General features: G+C 36.7%; 1 protein-coding gene across 2 annotated transcripts; it reads left to right on the top strand.

Annotated features, from left to right (window-relative positions):
- The first annotated feature begins 444 nt into the window (after positions 1-444).
- On the top strand, positions 445-18,297 carry LOC306865944 (remodeling and spacing factor 1-like). 2 transcript variants are annotated; one of them, XM_079410809.1, is made up of 16 exons: positions 445-665; positions 1,974-2,065; positions 2,267-2,359; positions 2,509-2,714; positions 2,881-3,029; positions 3,123-5,725; positions 11,760-12,026; positions 12,106-12,210; positions 12,298-12,377; positions 12,553-12,607; positions 13,353-13,462; positions 13,546-13,613; positions 13,707-13,914; positions 13,991-14,193; positions 14,513-14,692; positions 15,578-18,297. In XM_079410809.1, the coding sequence occupies exons 1-16, from the start codon at positions 512-514 to the stop codon at positions 16,102-16,104; spliced, it is 5,100 nt and encodes a 1,699-aa protein (XP_079266935.1). In that variant the 5' UTR covers positions 445-511; the 3' UTR covers positions 16,105-18,297. The 2 variants fall into 2 exon arrangements, with proteins under 2 accessions (XP_079266935.1, XP_079266934.1); XM_079410808.1 differs by having other exon boundaries at positions 446-665; positions 13,988-14,193; positions 15,578-18,296.
- Positions 18,298-26,344: the final 8,047 nt, after the last annotated feature.

Here is a 26,344-nt window from a genome sequence, read left to right as displayed (position 1 = left end):
AACTAATGACATGAACAACATTAACTCACCTGGCCTCTTTATGAATGTATAATGAGATGTACTCATACTAACTTTGTTAGTGATCTTAGGGTCAGTGTCCACTACTATACTTCAATATAAAATTACTGATCACTATTTATTACTACATTTGTTTTCAGGAAACAGGAGTGATGTTACTAATACTCTCCCTGTTAGTATTTCTTTAATTTCCTCTTTCTTCAAAATCTCTCTCTCAAAGAGAAAGAGTCCATAAGTGCAGTTTACCACTGTTGCAGTGTCACGTGTTATTTTTTCTTTCGTTTGTCTAAGTGTTTGTCTCGTTTTTACTTTAATATCTGGAATATAATTATTGTGGCCTTTGTTTCTCCCGCTCTCCGTCTCTCTGCTGCTGCTCGTGGTTTGTTTACATCAGTTCAGTATCTCCGACGCAAGGGCTTCTGGGCCATGTGTCTGCCATAATCGCGGTGCATTGTGGGGAGGTTGTGGTCCTCCAGCGGCTCGGTTCGGAATAATGTCTGCCTCGGAGGCAGCGGACGGATCTTCCCCAGAATTATGCCCGAGCTTCGCCGTGATCTGCTCGTTTCTGGAGCGGTATGGAGCTCTGCTGGACCTGCCGGAGGTGTCGTTCCCGGAGCTGGAGCGCAGTCTGCAGGAGAGCAGCGCGGGTGAGCCGCTCCTCCATTGTTGCTCTTCAGCCGCTTTACATGCGTTTAAACGGGCTGTTTGGTACTCCACCCGTGGTTGTCGGGGTTTTTATCGCCGTTTGTGTCTCTAAAGCGCCGTTTCTGGCGTAAATATCGGTGTTTCGCCCGACAGAAGGTTTTATTACGCTTTATTTACTCATCACAGCGCACAGAAACGCATTGCTGCTTCATGTGCGTTTATATGCGACCTTTTACGTATGGAAAATCACTTGTATTTGCATATAACGGCACACATGTGGAGAGGAACGAAATAATCATGTTTATTCATAGTTAAATAATAATTTGGCATGAATTAGTGCGATGTGAGAAGCGCGCATGCGCAGAACGTGTAAACTTCCTGCTCGCGCCGCCGAGAGGGAGAAATGACAATATGGGATTATTTTGATTGTCAAACTTTGGTGAAAGTTAACAATAAGTACTTTTATTTTTTCTCTGATGGTTTTGCTGCATTACAAACGCGTTAGGTGTGTTTAAGCTGAACTGACGCATGATTTATTGAGCAGTGTGTATTATCCATCTATTCCCTATACATGTAACTAATTATAACAACTAATTATAGGTCCAAAATGCCTCAGTTGTAGTACACAAAATTACAGTTTTGTACACTAAAACTGTAATTCATTTATATATATTATTATTATTATTATTATTATTATTAACTGTCCCTTTAAATTACTACAGTTTTTTTGAAGTAATAGTAAAGTAGTTGTTATGGTATTTTGGCTGAAACTATAGCAGCTATGGTATTTATATAGTAGAGACAGATAGATTCTGCCAGTCATAAACATATTTATATGAATACTTCAGTGAAACAAATATGGGCCTATGGCAGGTACAAGAACAACAGTAGTATAAAATGTCCAGGTGTCCAGGAAGGCGTTTATCATTGTGCAGTTACTTTAAATGCAAAGCAATGTTTATGCATGAATAAGTTACACACTAGTGGTTTCTCAGGTTTTGGTGCTCTAAAGGAGTGCTTCTTAAATCCTGAAATGGCATTAGTATTTTTTTTTTTATCTTTTAACCTTTTTTTTTTTTTTTTTGATGGATATAAATGATCCTACTGTGGCAACTTAAGAGGTTGGACCAAACACTTAAGAACACAGATGTGTTACTGTTAGTTATGTAGCTGAATGAACAGATGCACAAATCAGACCGTTAACAATTCAGAGTCACAACAGTTTGAGAACTGCAAACCTAAAAAAAGGCTGTTTAAATTATAAGCGTGCTTTATATTTTGCTTTAATATTGAAATACTTATGTCCTCAGTTCCCAAACTCCTCGTGGATCTTCATGTGAAGTTACTGAGGAAAATTGGCAAGTCTGTGTCGGCAGACAGATGGGAGAAAAATCTAATTAAGGTGAGTAAATCAGTGTTAACAGTAAATTAAGTATTAGATGACTGCCCATTCTGCTTTTAACAATCACATTCAAACAGCTGTGAATTATGGATCATTTCATAATGAATATGTGAATAGCTGTGAGGACAATGAGCACTTGACAGTGTTAATTCAATATTAGTCTCATCAATGTTTAATTTTTTATTCTTTATTACTCTGTAGATCTGTCAGGATTTTAACACCACATGGGCATGGGAGCTGGAAAAGAAGGGTTATCGAGAGATGACAGTGGAGTGTAAGACAGGAATACTGAAGGTAAGATTGGAAAATCTGTTAATGTTACACCACCGAATGAAGTTGCACTTGAGCCTCACATCCATCTGTAAAAACTGTTGTTGCATTCATAATGTATTTCGGTTTTTATAAACCCAATGTAACTTGATAATGTTTTGTTTTTCGAACAGTACTTGTGTGAATGCCAGTTTGATGACAATGTCAAGTTCAAAACCGCTATCAATGAAGAGGACCCAGATAAAATGCGTCTTCAGCCAATTGGCAGAGACAAAGATGGCCTTATGTACTGGTACCAGCTTGATCAAGACCATAATGTAAGGGTCTATGTGGAAGAACAGGATGATCTGGATGGGTCATCCTGGAAGTGTATAGTAAGGTAGGCGTTCTGCGATCAATTTCCAGTGGCATAAAAACCACTTCTTCATAACATGCTACATAGTGTTTTCGCTGACTGTAAAGGATGGCTTTTAATTTGTCAGAAAAACATGCCAAATGACAGTAACAGATACATAAAAAAACAACAACTTTATTTTCCATTTCAGAAATAGAGCAGACCTGGCTCAAATCCTTGGACTGTTGAAGACTCAGATTGATCCAGCACTTTTGGTAAAGAAGGAACAGGAGGAGGGCTCATCTAGTAAGAGTCCAAACCCAGAGAATGAAGAAGACAAGAAAAAAGAGGGAGCTGAAGGTATCTAAAAATTAATATTAAGTATTGACTGAACAAAGCTTTAGTTAGGAGTGTTTTACTGATTTGTTTTATATCTGTGTTTTTGGATTCTAGTGGAGATGAGAGATGAGAAGTCACAAAATGATTTATCTGCATCTGAAAATAAAGAAAACTTCTCAGAGAAGGAAAATGCAAAGCAAGAAGTTTCAGAGACCACAGATGCTTTGGCAGAAAAAGGCTCAAAGGTAAAAGAAGAGCTGCAGAAACATTCAGAGACGGCAAACGGCACTACTGGATCGATCAAAGAAGAGCCACAGGATGAGGATGAGAAAGTCAAGGACTTGTCAACACCTTCACAGAATGCAGAACAGACAGAGGATGTAAAAAGAAAAACTTTAGAAGAGACTCAGAGAGCTTTGAAAAATGACCATCAAGCTAAAATCCCCCTGAAAAAGCGGGAAATGAAACTAAGTGAAGACTTTGACACCAGCAGCATGGGAGTACGAAATTCTCCTGTTGCTCCTGTGAAAGAATCACAGACGTGTTTCGATGACAGCAGATTGAATGCTGAAAAGATCAACGGCCATGTCCCTCACCTTACAACATCTGAGAGTGAAACGCAAAAAGGGTCAGAGAGTTTTCAAAAAGAGAGCACAGAAGAGAATAATTCAGAGAAGCTCCCTCTTGTTTTAGAAAAATCCAAAGAGAGAAAGGATGACCAGACGGAAGAGAAGATGGACACAAATGAAACCAGATTGTGTGCTGAAGAGCAGATGGAAGTGGAGAAGTCCGAGGAATCCTGTGCCGCCACTGCAGAAGAGAACAAGGAAAAATCTGAAACTTCTCAATCTCATGAAAAGACCCCTAGAGAAGAAAAGCCCTCATCAGTAAGTGAACAATCAAAAAAGACACCTGCTTCTGAAGAAGTAACTGACAATAAAAACTCTCCCAGTAGTGATAATACAGATGCTACTGAAGTAAATACGTCAACACTGCTTGTAGATTCAACAAAAGAAGAATCAATGAAAGATCTCCCAAACAAGGAGTCAGCGATTGAGCTCTCAAAAGAAGAAGCCACGAAGATTCTCCCAAACAAAGAATCATCAAACGATCTTACAAGAGACAAGTCAGTGAAAATTCCCCTAAAAGATGAGCCAACAAAAGATCAGTCAACGAGACATCTCTTAGAAGAAGAGACATTAATTGAAAAGTCAACTAAAGACTTCTCAAAAGAAGCAGTAAAAGAATCATCAAAAGATCTCGCAAGAGAAGAGTCAATAAAAGATCTTCCAAAAGATGAGCCAGCTAAAGAAGAGTCAATTAAAGATCTCTTGAAAGAAGAGCCATCAAAAGAGATGTCAGTGAAAAACCTCCCAAATGAACAATCCAAGAAAGATCTCGCAGAAGAAGAGTCACACAAAGTCCTCACAGAAGAAAGTCAGCCATCTCCCAAAAACTCCAATGAAGACCATGAAAAACCAGCTCCAACTGCTTCCACGCCGATGGAAACTGAACCATTCCAGTCATCTAAAATAGAGGGTTCTTCCTCTTCCTGTGAAGTAATCAAACCACATTCTGGCACAGGAAAGCCAGTGAACACTGAAGAAACAAAACCCCATCACAGCTCTGCAGACACTACCACAGAAAAAGAGCCGCCTGCCATTGCCTCAAAAACTGAAAAACAGTGTCTATCTGAAGGAGACAAACACTCAACCAATGGAGAAAGTAAGTCTATTGCCTCTAAACCTTCTGAAGATACAGATGACCCTCAAGACAAAGTCCAAGAGCAGTCCGAATCCGCTAAGCCAGCATCAAGTGATCTTGAAAAATCATCTGTTTCTGATTTAACGAATAAGCCAAGCACACCAAAAACCACAGAGAAAGTAGACAGTGAGGAAAAATGTGATACAGCTGAAACTGATAAAAATGAGGATTTGGAAACGTCAAAAGACAAGGATGAAAAGGGTGAAGCTGCAAACAGCTCCGAAGAATCTGCAGTGAAAAAATCAGAAGAAGTTAAAGCTACAGACCGACACAATGAATCCAACAGTTTGGAGAATCCTCCTTCTGATAGACAACATAAGGAACCCGATTCAAAAGAAGGGAACAAAGAGAAGCCAATGGAAGTTGATTCAGAGATTAGTAAAACTGATCAAATTCAGTCAGCTGTTGAGGAGGGATGTGAGACTACAACAGCAAGTAAGAACGAAACTGATGTTCCTGTGGATCAAAACACCACCTCAAACAAACAATCTAAGCAAGACACAACTTCTGAAAAACGTGAGGCTTCCAGGGATGTTGAAGAAAAAAGCACTGCTGCTGTGAAAATCAGTAAAAGACCAGGACGGCCTCCAAAGAAAGCTCAGGAGAGTCAGGATGAGGATAAAACAGGCGAAGAACAAGAAGAAAAGGCACAACCGGAAGGAATTCGCATGAAGATCAAAATCCCAGCTCACAGGCGGAAGGCAGAACTTCAGAAAGAAGAGGTGAGGGGTGATTCAGAATCTGAGGTGACTGATGGCAGGTGCTTGAGGAGATCTCCGAGAATCTGCAGACACACCGCTAAAGCTGTGGAGATCCAGGACAGGAGGGCAGAACGCAAGCAGGTGACTCCGGTGTTGGAGAAAGAAAATGATGACCACGAAGACAAAGAGGATGAGGATTCTGTACCGAGGAAACCAAGGAAAGCAGAGCCAGATGGCCAAACAAAACCAAAGGTATATGTACTTTTTTTTTTTTTTTGCTTATATATATCCATAAATATTGGGACATCGACACAATTCTAAAATTTTTACAATATTTATGGACCTGCCTGTATGTATGTATTAGGGGTGGGAATCTTTAGTCACCTCACGATTCAATCTGATTCCGATTCTGGGAGTCACGATCCGATTCCAGAACGATTCTTGATCTACTTTTTTCCCTCCTTATTAATTAATTAGTTTACCGACTTGAGAATTTTAAAATCCTTACATTTACATGTCCTTACATAAGTAATTAAGTACTTTTTTAAATAATTGCAAATAAAAAAATAATTAAAACGGTTGTATGTTAAGAATATTAAACTAATAGCCTATAACTTCAAAACATACTAGCAAGTAGCAAATAATGAAGAGGAGCACAGAAACATATAACAAAAAACAAAGAGTGCTTTCAGTATTTAAGATTATCTGAACGTTTTCCATTCAAGAACTGAGTGATTTTTCTTCATCTTTCCCTGCTAAAAAAACAATAGAAACCATCACAGAAATTCTAATGGTTTCCATTAAAATGCCATTATAAACCATTAGCTTTTTCCAGTAAAACCATTACAAAATTCCTTTTTGTACTGTGTTTTGGGCATTTTTCCAATAGGATTTAACATCCCACCAATAGAATCCATCACATACCAGTTACCATTATATTTTCCATTAAAACCAATATAATTCCCATCATAACCATTAAATCCATTACATTTTCTATTGCTTTTTTCAGCAGGGTTGTTTTTTACTGTGACATCATAGACAGCGGGACATCTATTAAGCTGCATTCACGCACGGATCTCTTTTGAAACATAAGAAGTAATGTGGTTTGTCCTGTCCGTTTAATCCCTTAAAACATAACTGGCTGTGTTTACATTCATTTTGCGTCATAAAACTATTTTGAGACGCAAATACATTAAACCACGGAGTCGCGCACAGCCGCATGCGCGAGCAGTCTACACAAACAAAGCGCGTGTCAGCATTTGAAATTGAAAGCAGCCTTCTGTTAGTGAGGTTCATATTTTAAATATATAAGTCCACTGCATTCCAAACCACATAAATGATGACTTCATAGAGCATTTGTAAGGAAAATACCGACGGGCGAGACCGCTCACTTCAAGTGTAACTTCAAACAAAGCGCGCGTCTCTCACAGCGCATCCTGTGCAATGAAATCCGTGAATGTCATTGTAATTCGCTTCAACCTTTCCAAACTTTATGAAAGATTATTTTACAGAAGGTTCGAGTGGTGTATGTGTGTGAGGAATTGGAAGCAAGCAGAATACGTGTGTTTCTAAAGCAAACTCCGCGTCATCGCACATCTGGTTAAAAACTAAGCTCAGAATCGATTCTGAAAATCGATCCAGAATCGTTGGTGAGAGAATCGCGATGGATCGATTTTTTTTTCTCCCACCCCTTGTATGTATGTATGTATATGTGTATATATATGTATATGTATATACAGTGCCCTCCAAAAGTATTAGAACAGTAAAGACAAAATTGCTCTATTGGCTGTGGAGTCGAGACATTTACAAATATGATTAAAAGATGAATATGAGACAAAACTACAGAATGTCACATTTTATTATTGGGTGATTCAACACAGATGTTTTACCAGCTAAGAAGTTCAGTACTTTTAGAGTTTCATCCCTCTATCTGATGTGAGCATAAGTATTGAACAGTTGCCTCACAGGTCTTTCTAAGTGGTCAGCTGTGTCCTGTTGCATTAATTCTTCAGATATTAAAAGCAGGGAACGTGTCGTATCAGTTATATCCATTACTTCTGTATTCTGAATCTTGCATTCGATGATGACAAACACAAACCAGGATGAAGATGAGGGAGCTGACTTTGAGAGAAAAGCAAGCAATTTGGATGCTAAAAGAAAAGAGGAAGTCAGATAGAGCTCTAGCAAAAACAAAGGGCATGGAGAAATCAAGAGTTTGGAAACCACCAGTGCCACTAGCAACCAACAACGACCTGATCGGCTGAGAAAACAACAGTAGTTGATGACAGACATATCATAAAAGCTGTGAAAATGAACCCTAAAAGACGTGTCTGTAAAATCAGCAACAACTTCCAGAAAGCTGGGGTGATGCTCTGACAATCTACTGTCCTCAGGAGACTTTGAATCAGAGTTACAGATGCTACACAGCAAGATGCAAACCCCTGACCAGCACCAAAAATAGAAAGGCAAGATTAGAGTTTGCAAAAAAGCACAAAGGTGAGCCAGAAGAGTTTTGGAACTGTGTTTATGGACCGATGAGACAAAGATGAACCTTTATCTAAGTGATGGGAAAGCAAAAATGTGGAGAAAAAAAGGGAACTGCAAGGATCCCAAGCATACAGCCTCATCTGTAAAGCATGGTGGAGGTGGTGTCATGGCATGGGCATGCATGGATGCCTCTGGAACAGGCCCTCTCAACTTTACTGATGACTTAATGTATGATGACAGTAGCAAAATGAATTTGGAAGGGTACAAAACAATCTTGCCTACCAATATTCAAAAAAATGCCACCAGATTCATTGGGAAGTGCTTCATATTGCATCAGGACAATGACCCAAAACACCCTGCCAGTTCAGTCAAGGAATTTATAAGGGCAAAGAAATGGAAAGTCTTAGATTGCCCAAGTCAATCTCCAGATTTAAATCTGATTGAACATGAATTTCACCAGCTGAAGAGAAGAGTAAAGGCAGAAACTCCCCAAAACAGCAACAATTGGAATTGGCTGCATTAAAGGCTGGGAAAAGTATTTCAAAGGATGAGACCAAGAGTCTGGTGATGTCTATGGGTCACAGACTCACTGCTGTGATTGTCTGCAAGGGATCTGCAACTAAATAATAGCTTTTAATCTTTTATATCTGCCTGATGTTCAACTGTCCCAATACTTATGCTCACATCAATGAGTGGGATGAACTCTAAAAGTGCTGTTCTTTTTATTTGGTAAAACATATACGTGTTGAAACGGCTAATAATAAAATGTGACATTCTGTAGTTTTGTCTCATATTCATCTTTTAATCATATTTGCAAATGTCATGACTCCACAGCCAACAGCAATTTTGTCTTTACTGTTCCAATATTTATGGAGGGCGCTGTATATATATATATATATATATATATATATATATATATATATATATATATATATATATATATATATATATATATATATATATATATATATATATATATATATATATATATATATATATGTGACCCTGGACAACAAAACCAGTCATAAGGGTCAATTTTTTGAATTTGAGATTTATACATCATCTGAAAGCTTTCCATTGATGTATGATTTGTTAGGATAGGACAATATTTGGCTGAGATACAACTATTTGAAAATCTGGAATCTGAGGGTGCAGAAAAATATTTAGAAAATCGCCTTTAAAGTTGTCCAAATTAAGTTCTTTGAAATGCACATTACTAATCAAAAAAGTTTGATGTATTTACGGTAGGAAATTTACAAAATATCTTCATGGATCATGATCTTAACCCTGTCATGCATGGTGTCCATTATAGGCGACAGATATATGAAAGCCATTTGGAACCATTTAAGTTTGTAGCACCATGTCCCAACCACCATCAGGATAACCCCCAAAGTGTTGTCTACGATTACATTTAATTATTGTCTTTGTATCTCTTTTTTGTTTCCCAGAAAATCCTTTTATTCCCAGAAAACCAGACAGGTACAAAAAAATATTTTTCAGCTAAATAGGATTTCAGAAGTACTTTAATGCAGATTTTAACAATATTTTTCTTGTACATTTTTTTTCTATGACAGACAATATATATATATATATATATACTACAGTGGGTGTCATGCACCAAAGGGTATAATTTTAATGTAAAATTGTATGTTTTATTACAATTATGATATATTTTACACTTAAATGGTTTTATTGAACAGAAATATTAAATAGTCTTCCAATTTTATCGGTGCTTACAGTCTATATTCAGTGTTTACCCTTGGTTGGGGGGGGGGGGGGTAATTTTTTTGGACTCCTTTTTAATGGTCAAATTAAATTTTATTCATCAAAAAGGATGTCTAATTAATTAAAATCATGGAACTTAAACAATTTCATATCAGTTTATTAAAAGTAAAAAAAAAAAAAAATAACTACATGCTTAGGGCCCTATGAAATGTTTTATTTTTTCTCACCATATGTTTTATTGTTACCAAATTCTGTTTTAGCATGTCTAATCAGTTCAGTGCATAAAAACCTTAATTTATTCAAATGTATTCTTAAAAAAGCCTTATGAAATGTTTTTGTCCCCTCAGAAATTCTGTGTTGTGTATTTACATTTTTCTGGTTATCAAATGAAGGCATAATACATTAATTTCCTTTAATTTCATTCTTTTAATTATTGAAAATTAAACAAACTTACATTTTTTGGCAACCAAACTAATTTACTATTAACAATAAAACATGGAAGAAATGTTGTGTGATTATTCCTTAAAAATTTAATATAATAATAATTTTAGTAGTAGTAGTAATAGTATTAGTAGTATTATGTACATACTACTAAACAATATCTCTGGCACAGTGTCTTCAAATTAATTTTTTATTTTGACGGGTTACCGTGAATATCTTTAAATTTCTGTCATATTAGGCTAGTTTTACTCAAATGAAATGGTAAAATGCTTATGAAGTGACAATTTTGGAGATGTTGTTCATGTATTTGCAGCCATATCACCCTGTAGCCTGAGACTGCTTGCTCACTGAAGCTAAGCAGGGCTGAGCCTGGTCAGTACCTGGATGAGAGATCTCTTGAGAAAAACTAGGTTGCTGCTAGAAGAGGTGTTAGTGAGGCCAGCAGGGGGTGCTCATCCTGCAGTCTGTGTGGGTCCTAACACCCCAGTATAGTGACGGGGACACTATAATGTAGAAAGCACCGTCCTTCAGATGAGACTTTAAACCGAGGTCCTGACTCACTGTGGTTATTAAAAATGCCAGGATGACCTTTGAAAAAGAGTAGGGGTGTTACCCCGGCATCATGGCCTCCTAATCATCCCCATACACTGGTTGGCTTCATCACTCTGTCTCCTCTCCACCAATAAGCTGGTGTGTGGTGGGAGTTCTGGCGCAATATGGCTGCCGTCGCATCATCCAGGTGGATGCTGCACACTGGTAGTGGTTGAGAAAAGCGCTATATAAATGTAACTTATTATTATTATTATTATTATTATTATTATTTATGTCCTCATTTAGTGAGACGACAGACGCTGAAATCACAGCGAGCATCATGCGTGCTTCAGTGTGTGTGTGTAGTAAACAGACACGCAGAACAAATATATATAGCTCTTTTTTTACATTTATAATACCTTTGCCTCTTTTTTAAATGATCACTTAAACGTTAATCTTTTAAAACATGATTAATAACAGTTAAATGTGTCTTTAGCAGATCTCAATAAATATTAATTCATCATACTGTACATTGTAATGTTGTGATGACTGTTCACTTGTAGCAATAAAATGGTTCATTGTAGTTTTTAGTGTTTTATTTTCCATTTATTTAGGTAAAATAGTGTCGAATTTATATCTGCAATTTATTGGCCATAACAAAATTAACAAACAAAAAAAACAGTAACATTGTGCAATAGTATTACAATTTAAAATAGGTGTTTTCTTTTTTAATGTGAAATTTTATTTTATTTTTTTCTGTGAGGCAAAGCTGAATTTTTTGCAGCATGAATCCAGTCTTCAGTGTCACATGGTCCTTCAAAATCATTCATATATGCTGGTTTGGTGCTTAAGAAACATTTCTTCTTATTATTAATGTTAAAAACAGTTGTGCTGCTTAATATTTTGGTGGAAAACAAGATGTTCTTTTCAGCTTTCTTTTGTTGTTTTTTTTGTAGCATTATAAAAGTCTTTACTGTGACTTTTGATCAATTTAATGGGTCCTTGCTGAAAAAAAGATACATTTATTTTAAAAAAGCAACCTTTTGAGTGGTAGAGATTTCATAATTGAAGGTTATTCATAATGTAACTCATCAATCAACAGGTGGGGAGACGTCGGAAACGACAACCATGGTCTCGCATGAGACGTAAACGGAAAAGTTCTGATGATGACGAGGAGAGCGAGAGTGAGGAAGAGGAGACCGAGGAGGACGACAGCGATGAAGACTTTAAGGTGGAGAAGACCAGGAAAAGAAGGAGAAACCGAAACCGAGAGCGGAACAGCTCTGACTCCGCTACCTCTTCATCAGAAGATGATGAACCCAATGACGACCCTTGCAAACACTGTGGCCTTCCCAACCATCCCGAGCTGGTGCGACACTCTTCTACAAAATATCTTCATCTTCTCAGTCATAAGTGCTGCTATTAACCTCTCATTTCCGTTCCCCCAGATACTCCTGTGTGATTCCTGTGACAACGGTTACCACACTGCCTGTTTGCGGCCTCCGCTCATGATCATTCCAGACGGAGAATGGTTCTGCCCCCCCTGCCAGCATGTGAGTCAATTTAGATTTCAGGATTCCCTTTACAGAAAGGCACAATTCTGACTATTCAAATGCTGATGCTCTTCATTTCTCTTGTAGAAGCAACTTTGCGACAGACTCGAAGAACAATTGCAGAATTTGGATGCGGCCCTCAAAAAGAAAGAACGTGCAGAGCGAAGGTGAATAAAGAGATATTTAGACCACCTCAAGTGAATTAGTTTGAACCAGTTGCAGAAAAGTTCCTAAATTAATCCAGTTAACCTTTAACAGTCTGTTAATCTATTGTGCAATAGGATGATGGCCTGTATGAGAAATTATTTTCATGTCAGAAACATTGTCACTGTTCTCTCACAGGAAAGAGCGACTGGTCTATGTTGGCATCAGTGTAGAGAACATCATCACACCCTCCGTAAGTCCCCACGGTACTTATTGAAGTTTGAGGATACTTGGTATGAACATTTAATGTCAATCATTATTTTTATTTTTATTTTACAAAGGAGCACTTAAAAGTACGAAATGTCTGTTATTACAAAGCTAAACTATTATTTTAAGATAGTAGGTTTGAGGAAATAGTAAAAAGCAAAATCCAATGAAATATTTGGAGTATTTTATATTCTATAATGCATAATCGGCATTTTCACTACAGTTCAGAAGTTTGAAGTTAGAATGATTTTTGTTTTTGAAAGAAGTGGTTTATGCTCACTAAGGCTGCATTTATTTGATCAAAATACGGTAAAAACAGCAATATTGAGAAACATTTTTACAATTTATATAACTGTTTTCTATTTTAATATATCTTAAAATGCATTTTATTCCTGTGACGGTAAAGCTGAATTTTCACCAGGCATTACTCATCTCTTTAGTGTCATAAGGTGTTGATTTGCATTACTATTATCAATAAAAACACTGGCGCTGCTTAATATTTTTGTGGAAGCTGAGATAGATTTTTCAGGATTCTTTGATGAACAAAGTTTAAAAAACAGTTTGTTAAAACACCTGTAAAAAAAATCCTTTATAACATTATAAATGTCTTTACTGTCACTTTTGATCAATTTAATGCATCCTTGCTAAAGTGAAGTATTAATTTCTTTTATAAAAAATCTTCTCTACCCCATGGTAGTATAACTGTAGTTATACATATATACTTTTTGAAGGTGGAAGTGGAGGAAGAAAAGGAGGTGGTGGTGAAAGAGAAGAAAGATGTGAAGAAGAGCAAAGGTTGGGGACGGAGATCAACCAGGGCAAAGAAATACATAAGCTACAGGTATGTCAGTCTACTTACTCATTATTATCTTATGCTGTTTATACATAGCCGTTATTCACTGTTTATTGTTACATTTTTGTCAGATTTGATGAGTTTGATGAAGCGATCGAAGAGGCAATCGAGGAAGACATTAAAGAGGCAGAAGGTGGAGGTAGAGAAGGATTTTCATACTGTATATCACACTAGTGTTGATATCTGAGCTTGGATATGGAAGTTTAGACTGATCAAAGATATCCATACACAGGAGCAGGCCGGGGGAAAGACATGGCGAACATCACAGGCCACAGAGAGAAGGACATGTCCACCATCCTACAGGAGGATGGAAAGGAGAACAGGCGGCCGCGGCAAACCAGTGCGGCTCAGAAGAAGAAGCGGCGGCGTCTCAACGATCTAGACAGCGACAGCACCGTGGACGAGGAAGAGAGTGAAGACGAGTTCCGTCTCAGCGACAGGTAATGTTAAACAGCTTTTAATTCAAGAGAGTCTTGTCAATGAAATAACACTTACTCTGCTCTGATTGGTCAGCAGTTCAGAGGATGAGGAGTGTGTGGCCTCTGATAATGACGCGGAGAGCGAAGCAGAAGTCCCGTCCTATGAGGACAGTGACTTTGGGAGCGATGTTGGCCTCCCGCGGAGGAGGAGACAGCCGCCTCGCAGAAGACGCAGACCCAGAGGATACTCTGATGAGGAGGAGCTGGAAACGGATGAAGAGGAGGAAGAGGAGGAGATGGGTGAGGCATTTAAAAAAAAAAAACAGAATAAATTTTAATACAAAAAAATTATACTAAATATACAACCCTGTTATGTATTCTGAAATTTTATTCTTTTATGTTATTTGGTTGTTTCAAAATTAAGAGTCTCAGATAATTAAAGTAAAAGCTGATACAATATCTAAATTTGAATGGCTGAGATAGATATAAAACCTTTTGTTGACAAAGACTGATACATAGACATCATTTATACTGTACTTGCAGTTTACTGTTTGTTCACTGATATATTTCCATTTGTCTTGTTTTTTGTGTGTGTGTGTTTGGGGGGGTTTGCATGCAGCGACGGAAGGTTCGAGTGAATTCAGTGCCAGTGATCTGGACGTCCGCTGTCGGAGGTCCTATCGGAGTCGTAAGCAAGAGGTGAATTACTGTGAAAGCTCGGATTCTGACGGCTCACAGGCCAGCACCAACAAAGACAAAAGGAAGAAACGTAGACATCTCTCCAGCTCCGACAGCGAAGGTCAGTGCCATTTACACCTATGCATTTTCACAGCATAAGGCTCAATATATAATTTTGATTTCTAAATATGACCGCAATGTTACCAGTATCTTATATAATATTGCTAGAATTATTCTATGTTCGACTGATAGAGGTTTTTCAATAGCTGGTAGCTATTTATAGAAACCTGGATGACTGATATGTACATAATATCCTTTACCATTCAAAAGTTTGGAATCAGTTTTATTTTTTATAGAAATTATTACTTTTATTCAGCAAGGATGCAGTAAATTGATCAAAAGTGACCGTAAAGATTTATGTTACAAAAGATTTATTCTTCAGGTAAAATTTATTTATTTTTATTTTTTTCTAACTTTTCTATTCATCGAAAAATTCAGAAAAATAAAAATCACGGTTTCCACCAAAATATTAAGCAGTATAACTGATTTTAAAATTGATAATATGAAATGCTTCTTGAGTCAGCATATTGAATTTCTGACGGATCATGTGACACTGAAGACTGGAGAAAAGTCAGCTTTACTATCACAGGAATAAATAATATTTAATACATTCAAATTGAAAGCAGATATTTTAAATTCTAATATTTCACAATATTACTGTTATTACAATATTTTTTAATCAATTTAATCCAGCCTTGGAAATGAAGAGACTTCTTTTGAAAATATAAGAAATCTCACTGATACCAAACATTAATTATAGTATGTATTTTTTTACATGTTCATATATACATATATATTATGTACATTTTATGCAAACTATGGGTCAATTAATCTGTTTGGGTTATATGTCACACTATGACCTAAAATGCTATTTTAAATGTGAATTTGATGCATAATCTTAACTGATGCATAACACAAGTGATGTTATTGTCTTTTGCTCCTCCAGTTAGTTTCCAGTCAGCTGAATCTGATGAAGAAGACCGGAAGCCCAAGAAGATAAGAGATGACTCATCTGAGGAAGAATCCAGGAAACGTCGAAGACGCCTGTCCCTTAAACGGCGGAGGGAGTCGGAGGATGACGATGATGACGACGATTCGGATGAATCTGAGGAAGAGGAACGGCCCATCCGGAAGCGTGTGAACCGCATCGACTCTGACGACAGCGAGAGCGAAGAGGAGGTGAAGAAGAGCCCGTCAGAGAAAGAGACAGAGGAGACTGTTGGCAAAGGGCCAAGTCCACCGGACTACAACTTGGTGGAGCTTCCTCCAACTAACGGACAGAGCACAATGAAGGGTTTGGAGGGTCTCATGCCGCGACCTGGGGTGGGAGTGACGGCTAAAAATGGCAACGCCCCATCAGCTGTATCCATAGCGCCGAATGGCATGGAGATTGCTGCGCCGGACGAAGATGAAGATGACCTTTTGGGCGTCACAGACCTCGTAGACTATGTATGCAACAGTGAACAGTTATAACTTGGTATTCTTTTTTCTTTTTTACATTTTTCTCCTTTTTTTCCGACCCTCATCCTGTTTTCACCACGGATCACATCAACAGTCCCTGTTAAACGTGCCAGCAAAACAGATCAGGTGGCACATGAATAGCTGTAAATATTTTACTGAGCAAAAGTATCAAGGGAAGGAGACCGCAACCCTTCTAAGAGACTCCCCGAGATATTCCTTCTAAAGTATTGTTTTTGTTCGATAAGAGCAATCGCTCTCAAACAAATCCTCTCTGGAAACAACCTCTAAAACCTCTTTTTACACTAATCACACAGCCATGCTCGTGCTCACACGTCTGACGTAGAGACATTTGTCGAGTTTACATGCGTTTTGATCTCCACTGCTGTCAATTGCACATTTCAGAGAGAACCGGAAGTGGGTGGAGTCTGTGCAGAGGGGGCGGAGCCTTCGTTTCAGTGAGGTTCCACACAACGCTAAATATCGTTAGCGTTCGTTTCCACTCCGAGGCCATTTTTAACATTCGTCTTTTATAATCTAATTGGAGTGGAAGTTGAATTTCTACCGATTGGTTTCATAGTGTAATTTGGTGGGGGAAAAATAAATGTTTTTATTAAGTGATGTCATTATAAACTTTGTTTTGTTATACTATTTATTATAGAATTTGTACCTGAAATTATCACTTGGTCATACAGCTGCTCACACCATTAGAGCAAAAGATTCCTGGAAGATGTCTAATGGTGAAAAATCGCCAGCTTACTAACATTGCATCCAATTTTATTGCTTTGGAGTGTTTTAGCCCCACATTTTGATTTGAATTCAAACACTATTTACTCTGGCAGCTTTTCGATGCATCGAATGCCAAACCTTCCACTCGAGGATGATAAAATGCTGAGGACTCTCACCCCCATCGATGCGCAGTTTGTTTCTCGGAGGGATTCCTTGAAGTTTAGTGCTGTTCATCTCATATTCCATCAAAGGGATTCTTCTTTGCCCATCATGTCCTGCTTATGTCTGTTTCAGTGCACTATATTCATTTTCTTTATATAAATATATGAATATAATCATTGTAACGTTTTCCTTTAGTTTTGTAAGCATACTAATGATGTGTATGATTTGTTTGTTCTTCATCAATTACAAAGCAATACATTTTTCTTACAACACATGCAGGAAGAGATTCATCATCTCCTGGTTTTGTCTGTTTTTAAATGTCGCTGGTGACATTCGAATGATTTCCGACCTTTCCGAGAGCAGCGTGACGTGAGACGCCCCTCTGAGATGTAAGAACACGTCTGAGAAACATTGTATGATCTTGCATTATCCTGGTGTGTATATCTGTAGTTTTCTGCTGTAACATATTAGAAGCATTTTTAAATCATTTAAAGTATACATAGCAGTCCTTTTATGATTGCAGCTGTTTATAATTTGTTTTGTAGGTACATTTGTACCACTCCAAAGTGGGCACGTCTGTCTCATTTTCATGCGTTTAGTTCGGTCTCGTCTTCTTTGAGGGTTTTCAGTCTCTCTGTCCTATTTCCACTGATTGCTAAAACATTTCCAAGAATGGTCTGTTCTCAGAGGAAAAAGCATTTGATATAAAGCCCAACAGACAGTGTAATTGTTTCGATGTCAGCACTGATCGACAAAAGCGGTGTAAAAATGTCTTGTACATTAATGTTTATGCTTGGCATGCACATATATTCTAGTCTGATTCATTTGCTCTCGCGGCATTAGGGCATCAGACTTTAAGAATAAAACCTCCTTGATTTTTTACGAATATAGTTTTAAACATGCTAAAACCAAGAGCACCATTAAGGTACTAGACTGCAATGCATTTCCGTCGAGGTGGTCTATTAACAGTATTGGGCAGGTGTTCAATTCTTGTGTAATTTAAAAATCAAAGATACAGACATCCATTTGAAATCGAGGCCCAGCCTATATTGACACGGTATATATTTGTATTTCACATAAAAATATCAGTTTAATTTGATATTATGTCATGAGGGATGCCGACATCAGTGTTTGAAGATATTTGGCTGATGTAGTTTGACAGCAGATGGACAGATGCCGTCTGGTTTTAGCTCTTAGAAATGTCCTTTGTGTTCGTCTGTTCCTCTTTTGGATGTTTTTGTTAAATGTATTGTAATTTCTTTCATATGATTTACTATCTTGTACATTTGTCATAATAAAAGTGAAATGAACCCTGTATAATGATGGCGTAATGCTTTTATATGTGCAAAGATTCTTTTCGGTTGTAGTTTTGACAGTCGGCTTTTACGTTTTCTGACTGATGCACTTTTGACATTTTGAATATTTATGAATTCACTTTTGAATATTTTGGAAAAATAGTGAAGTGAAGTGACACTGCCAAGTATGGTGACCCATACTCGGAATTCGTGCTCTGCATTTAACCCATCCAACGTGCACACACACAGCAGTGAACACACACACAACGTGAACACACACCCGGAGCAGTGGGCAGCCATTTATGCTGCGGCTCCTGGGCAGCAGTTGGGGGTTCGGTGTCTTGCTCAAGGGCACCTCAGTTGTGGTATTGAGGGTGGAGAGAGCGCTGGGCATTCACTCCCCCCACCTACAATCCCTGCCGGCCCGAGACTCGAACCCACAACCTTTGGATTACGAGTCCGACTCTCTAACCATTAGGCCACGACTTCCCAAATAGTTTTGCAAATGCGAATCCATTTTGTTAAGGTGTTATATTTTCACGTCATTTGTCCCCCCCCCCCCCCCCCGTTTCTTGCAGATATCAACAGTGATAGACCAAGAGCAAGAGAGGCGAACACTGAACTCAAGCTGGGTACTAAACCGATATATCGGACGCTGCAGTTCTCAATGTGACCACATGGTGGCGACCAATTTGTGAGAAGAGATTGCAACGGACACCTGTCTGGTTTTTAAAACGTGTCTGGTTCTGAAACGTTTATGTGTGCTTTAATTTAACGAATTTTGAATTTGAATTACCTAAACTAATTTTTGCACTGCTATTTATTTACAGTTATAATCCTGCTCCCAACCTGGCCAGGCTGTTCTATGGCTGGTTTGAGAGTGGTTTTGATCACTTTTCAGCAGGTCAGGCTGGGAAACCAGCTTAAATCCTTTAAGACCAGCAAGCTAGTTCAGGCTGGGTTAAGCAGTTAGAGAAGTCTCATCCTTAACTCGATTACAGCCAAGAGTTTCTGGCATTCACTTCAAAACTCCCTGCGGGAATTCCTGTTAGTTGGAAACTGTCCTCTAGGGGTCACCAAGTTCGGTCCTGGAGGGCCGGTGTCCTGCAGAGTTTAGCTCCAACCCTAATCAAACATACCTGAAGCAGCTAATCAAGGTTTACTAGGTATACATCAAACTTCCAGGGAGGTATGTTAAGGCAAGGCAAGTTGGAGCTAAACTCTGCAGGACACCGGCCCTCCAGGATCAAGTTGGATGACCCCTGCTCTAAACCGTCCTGTGTCTCTCTCTCTCTCCTTAACTTTAACCATATGATCCCACATTGTATCTTAAGCAAGTGGCATCACCATGGCAACACCGAAATTAGAAACAGACAACATTGACGTTGTCACAATTCTCGGATCTTTCGCTCAGAATCGTCATTTTGATCAGACCAAGAGTTTTTGTTAACATGCATAACTTTTATTTTGAGGTCTGCTAACATGGAGACCAGCTGTGAAAGAGGATTTGCTCGTTCGGATCTCATTACTACAGAGTCTGGCCGATGCTGTGAGCGGAATACTAATGCTGCTCCTCTCTGCATGTTAACAGTCCTCACATATTCAAACTTTTGAGTTTGTATAGAAGAATGAGTGTTAGGAATGGAGAATAGAGCGTGAGGGTGATGGGAGGGGAACAGATATAATGCCTCGGGTGAGAACCCTCTGAATTTGGCCCCTTCAAAAAGCCCACTTGTTTTGGTGAAATACTCAGGCTTGACGATTCAATGTAAATTTATGGGATATTTTCTTCCGTCTTTATGCGTCACGGTCTTTTCTATTGAAGACAATAACATCAAGTAGGCTACATAAATCCAGAAGTAGGCCTAGTTCAGTTTTATGCAGTCAAGCTGCCTTGTTATTATGGAAGCTGTTCCTGCCATGGAATGAATCTTTTAACTTTTTATTACTAGTTTATATCCCACTGTTCCCACAATTCATTTATCAGAACTCTGTGAAAAAGGTTAGAAATGTGAGGTATAAACTCACAATTCTGAGGGAAAAAATATGGAACTGTGAGAATTTTTTTTATTCATTGCCGAAAAAAAGTAAGCAGAAAACCCAGATCTAAACTCGAACATTTTTATTTTAATATTGTTTTTTGGGATGTAAACTCGGATTGGCTAGTAAAGAAAGTCGGAATTCTGAGTTGCGAGAAACAAAGTCTGAGTTGTGAGATATTAACTCAGAATTATGAGATAAAAATTCACAATTACCTTTTTGATATATATAATGTTTTTTTTTTTTTCTTTGGAAGAAACGGGCTTCCATATTGACAAAAATGTTACTTTTGAATGTTTTCTGAACGTTCTGAAACAAGTAACATTGGTAACACTTTAGAATAAGGTTCCGAAAGATTTATGTTTTAACTTAGCGAACATTCTATTAATATTAACGAAAGAATGAAAGACCCTTGTCAGAACAATAGTCTATGAACTAAGATAATGGAAGAATCATCACTTAAGATTTTTTTTAAGCAAATTTGACTTCATTAAAGTGGATCTTCTTGATATTAGTGCCGTTAACGTCTTTAGTTCCTTTTGTGACTGGCTGCTCTATATACGATGAACCACTCCCAAGTGTGTGAACTCGGAAGTGTCTTTTGTTTCCTTTTGATTCTGTCCCCCCAAACGGCCTTGAAAAAAAACAGGCAGTTCCATGCTTTCAGAGTGATTTTCTTTCTTTGAACAACATGGTGGTGTGAATATGGTTATGGGGGAGTGATTGCTCATGGTCACAGTGAGGTCATGAGAAGAGGGAAATGACCACTCAAATTCTCAAATTACAGGCCTGGAAATTCCCTTTTGCCCTCTTTGAATGAATCACAGGAGCTCCAAGAAAAAAAGGTGTTAATTTCATTCAATTTAAAATGTATAAATAAATAAACATTTAAATGTATTTATATTTAGTTAATCTAGTTTAATTTAGTTAATCTAGTAGATTTCAGGAGTGTAAAGTTTTGCAAAATTATTCATTTTTTTGGATCTGTATATATTTTGATATTAACTGGCTTCAGTGGAGAAAAAAAATATTTTATTTAAACACAAAAATAATATTAAAATAACATTTATAAAAAAAATAAGTTTATTAGGATTTATTCAGATAAATTTGCAATAAATAACATATATTTAAATTAATGAAAATGTAGTTAAATTTGATTTAATCTAGTTTGTTCTCAGGAGGATAAATTATTGATTATCAAAATGATACATTTTTGTGATCTGTGTATATTCAGATATTGACTGGCCTCAAATAGGGTTAGGGAAAAATATGTATTTTTTTATAATTTCATTAAAATTAAATAACCTTTATTTAAAACCATTTAGTCTAAAATGTATTAAAATGAATATTATTAGTAAATTTAATTTAAAGAATAAAAAATATAGAGAAAATGTTCATTTTAATCTAGTTTGTTCTCTGGAAAATAAAATATTGCGCTAAAGATGATGCATATTTTGGATCCGTGTATATTCAGATATTGGCCTTGGATACTAGAGGAAAGATTATTTTTATTTAATTAAGATTAGAAATAACATTTATTCCATTATAAAATAACATTTCCTAAATGTATTAAAATTAAATTAGTAAATAAATAAAATACAGAAAATATATTTAATTTTGTTTTCAAGACAGAAATAAAATAAATTTCCCAAATGAATCCAAAATCCAAATGAAATGGCGTTAGATTACTGTAAAATTGTAAACATTCTACCACAGAACCAACTCTTTGAGCGAGTATTTTGCATAAAACTCTCATAAACACACAGTGACACATATGGATTATTCTCTTCCTGCTTCCATTTTGATTATCTGGTGTTTTTTCTATATGGAGTTTTGTTTTGTGAGGGCAAAGAGCCTCTTTGCACAAAGCGGCATCCCTGTGGACCTGCTGAATCCATGGTGAATGAGCAGAATCTCTGCTAATAGCTTGAATGGTTGCTGGGTGATAAGCCATTGATGCCAGCAGACACACTGAGTTTGCTCATCACAGTGGGTCTCTAAAAGCCCCTCAACGCACAGAGATGCTGGAAACCCCTTCTTTCTGTCATCCTGACACTTTTATCTTATGTTGGTGACAGATTATAGCCAGTTTATTTTGTCTAATGGTGAATAAAACAGTGTTTAAAATACATTTAAAAAGAAAACATTTATAGATTTGTTTTCTTTCTCCTAGACAGTTATGCAGCTGAATGGAGAATAAACTGAGATGTTTTTCTTCTGAGTAAAGATTCAGTAGGTCTCTCACATCTACCGTGTAGACTTTCAGACGAATATAGAAACAATACTAGCTCTTACTGTATATCAGTAGTTTCTACTATCATTTCTTGTAGCTCACCAGCAATACCAAGGTTTGGGGTTTGATTAGATCCCGAAAATTTTTATTTTGTTTCATTGAACATTTTAAAAGAGATTTTGAATAATTTTAGAACAAATTGTAGACTCAGGAACACCAAGATTAGTTTTTTTTTTACTAAAAATAAATTTAAATAACATTTCTAAAATATAATATTTGTAATAAAATGCATTTAAGGCAAATATAAATAAATAGAGAAATTAATTAATTAATGAAACATTTATGAAATAAAATATTTGTATTTAAATAAACTGTGTAAATACGTTTTTATTTAAATACATAAATATATTATTTAATTAAACAAAATATTAATTGACAAATTAATGTGTAGAGATGCAGCATCTCCAAGAAAGAAATTTTGTTAATTTAATAGTTAAATTAAATTAAATAACCAATTATGAAATAAAATATTTGTGTCCAATATTACATGCTTAAAATAAATAAATACATTTTGGAACAAACTGCAGAGATGCAGGATCTCCAAGAAAATACATTTTTGTTAATTAAATTTAAATTAAAATAAAATTTATGAAATAAAATGTGAAATAAATAAATACAAATATTTAGTTAATCTAGTTTGTCAAGAGAATAAGGTATCATGCAAAAAAAGGGAATCGATCTTGATAAAATATAACTTGTTGATCAACATAAAAGCATCTGCTAAATGCCCAAATGTCATTTGTTTTTTTTTATCTCTTTATTAGAATTTTAGATGCACATCTCTAGATATATGCACATACTTACATTTTCTGCACTTATTTATTCAGTAAATCATCTTTAAAAATATTTATAATAATAATTTAGAAATGAAAGATGCCCGTTATAGTTTTTCATTGGCTCTTTAAAGTTGATGGTTGAACATCAGAAGAAAATGTGCATGAAACGAGTGATATCAGATGTTTTGAGTGAGTTCAGCTGTTTCATATAGACTGTAAAACCGCACTGCGGCTCTATTCTACTCCATCCAAACTCTCAGACTCAACAAGTTCTGGGAACCCAGTGCACTCACCCAACTGCCCTGCTTCCCCAAAATCTACCAGTCTTCAAATGCTCTCCCTCACAACTGTAAGCAGAAAGGCTGAAAGCGTCTTTTGTGCTTCATCTCTTTTGTCTGCCGGGAAGAGAGAGGGAATGGGTGGGTGATGAGGAAGAGGGGGGTTACTGGTCTGGAAGTGTTTGGTCCAAATGACACATTCAAGGCAAGCACTGTTTATGATTACTCTCACAGAGACCGGACAAAAGCTGAGACATTCCAAGAGCCCAGTGAAGAGGACCAACTTATTCTGAGAAAGGACAGAGACCTAGGCCTACATCACAAACTCAGGCCTGGAGATACATGTAAAACCTTCATATGACTCTGGGTCAATGAGCAATCGAATAAAAATGACATCAGAAAATGGATCGTTTCAGCCCTGGATGCTGATTGGTCAACATCCCAGACCAGCTAAAAATACACAATATCGCAAACGTTGCTAAATCAACTACACTACCATTCAAAAAGATTTATTTTATACAGAAATTAATGCTTTTATTCACCGAAGATGCATCAAATTAATTTAACATTTATAATATTGCAAAATATTTATGTTTCAAATAAATTAACTTTCATGGTTTCCGAAAAAAATATTAAGAACTATGATTTTTCAACTGTGATAATAATAAAAATATGATTATTAAGCACCAAATCAGCATATTAGAATGATTTCTGAAGGATCACGTGACACTGAAGACTGGAGTAATTATGCTGAAAATTCATCTTGGCATCACGTATTTTAAAATATATTAAAATAGATAACAGTTATTTTAAAATGTAGTTATATTTCACAATTCTGTTTTTAATGTATTTTTGATTAAATAAATGCAGCCTTGGTCAGAATAAGAGACTTCTTTCAAAAACATTGAAAAATCTTTATGTAAGATAAATAATAATAAAAATAAGTATAAATAATAATAATAAAATAAATATTTTGAAATTGTGTGTCTAAAATATTTCTATTTTTATTTTATTTATATTTGTTGCCCTGTTGTTATATTTTCCGCACTATGAAATCCAAAAGAATAAAATATGTCCCAAATATTTTGTCACCTGATGTGCGCGTGATGAATAAAAGCTTTAACCCTCTGGTTGTGTTCGGACTCCGGTCACGCCTTTTGTGGTCCCGGTCAAAAATGACCGGACTCCAAACAACTGCTTATAAATCTGTCATGGGAACACCACGAGTGTTACTTTGTGCAATTTTGTACAAAATAAAAGCATTTAAAAGCAAACTTCTTGATTAAACATTAAAGTACACTAGTGTGAGAAACAGTGCAAATTTTCATAATTGTTTCTCTCATATTGTGAAAATTATTCATAAAAAATATTTTTTTCACTCAAAAAATGAGGTGCCTACTTTCAGATAAATGAGGCTTACGATTAATCAGAAGCAAATAGAAACACAAAACCAGTCCTAAATGAAAGAAAACAAGTTGACAAAAAGATTGAATCCAATATTTGGTGATAATATAGCATAATGACAGATTTATAAGCAATTGTTTGGAGTCCGGTCATTTTTGACCGGGAACACAACGAGTGTGACTAGGTGAAATAAAACCCACAAAAAATTACGAAAATTCTAAAATAAATTATGAGAAGTACTTGTACCGTATGTGCACGAAGTCAGTAAGTTTGAGTCCAATGCGATAACGTTAGTATTTTCAGGAAAAAGAAAAAAAAATTCGGGTCAATTTGACTCGAACACAACCAGAGGGTTAATTGGTTTAAATCACTCTAAATGTAAATGACATGGCGGTGACCTCACCCCCTGGGACGGGAACGGTTCACACACCGAATGAGGGAAGGTCTGTTTGAGGGGCCTGTGTGAAACAACTCTCAGGAAGTCTGTCCCATCACGAGTGTCATCTGAATAGTCCAAAGATCTGCCGAGAGCGTTATTCCTTGCCCTCGAAATCACAGAACGAGTTCGTTCTCATCCATTGAAACCGTCTCTCAGAATGAAATGTCAAACATGATGTGAGTTCTGAACGCTCAGGGTTGGATATCACAGAAACACGATTGAAAGCTTGGAAATTTGACAGCATTTGTACAAAATTAGCATTGGAGTGACGTTAATTAGCCGTTGAAACTGAACTGTTTTTTTTTTATTGGTTGGTATATTCTAACAGTTTCATTTATTTTAAAGTGAAAATCGAGCAAGAACCCTTCTATCATTCCATCATACTGTACCACCACTGGGCCCCCTTTGAAGTGTCTTGAGGATCTCCTATTTGGAGTTAACATGCTCCTCCCCTTCTGAGATCCTGAGCATCAGGAGCTTCTTACTGGTGGAAGGTTATTAAATTCCCAGCACAGACTGGCTAACTCTGATCACTCAGGGCATCTCTCAGCACAAGAGCTCACTGGAAGCAGGTAAGCAGCTCTTCTTCTCTCAGCTACTTGTAGCTATGGAGCTTTTATTTTATTAATTTTTTTTGGCTGAGCACCATTTACCTGGAAATCAGATTTATTATAAATGACAGCATTTGCATTCTGAAGAATTTAAATACACTGAGAGATTTATGTGGTTCACACTGAATTGATGAACCTCAGTTACAAGCTACAAGATCAAATAACTGTAGGTCTTATGAATTTATTTTCATTTGTAGAATAAAAAACTTAAAATGTACATGAAATTGA

The sequence above is a fragment of the Barbus barbus genome (genome assembly GCF_936440315.1).
Source record: "Barbus barbus genome assembly, chromosome: 47".
NCBI lineage: Eukaryota > Metazoa > Chordata > Actinopteri > Cypriniformes > Cyprinidae > Barbus > Barbus barbus.
This window is presented reverse-complemented; position numbering and strand designations above follow the sequence as displayed.

Bases quoted from the DNA above. Each gene is read 5' to 3' on its own strand.
- LOC306865944 (XM_079410808.1), top strand. From the start codon at position 512: ATGTCTGCCTCGGAGGCAGCGGACGGATCTTCCCCAGAATTATGCCCG. The intron at 3,030-3,122 runs GTATCTAAAAAT...TTTGGATTCTAG, and splicing joins GAAAAAAGAGGGAGCTGAAG to TGGAGATGAGAGATGAGAAG. The intron at 12,378-12,552 runs GTGAATAAAGAG...GTTCTCTCACAG, and splicing joins AAAGAACGTGCAGAGCGAAG to GAAAGAGCGACTGGTCTATG.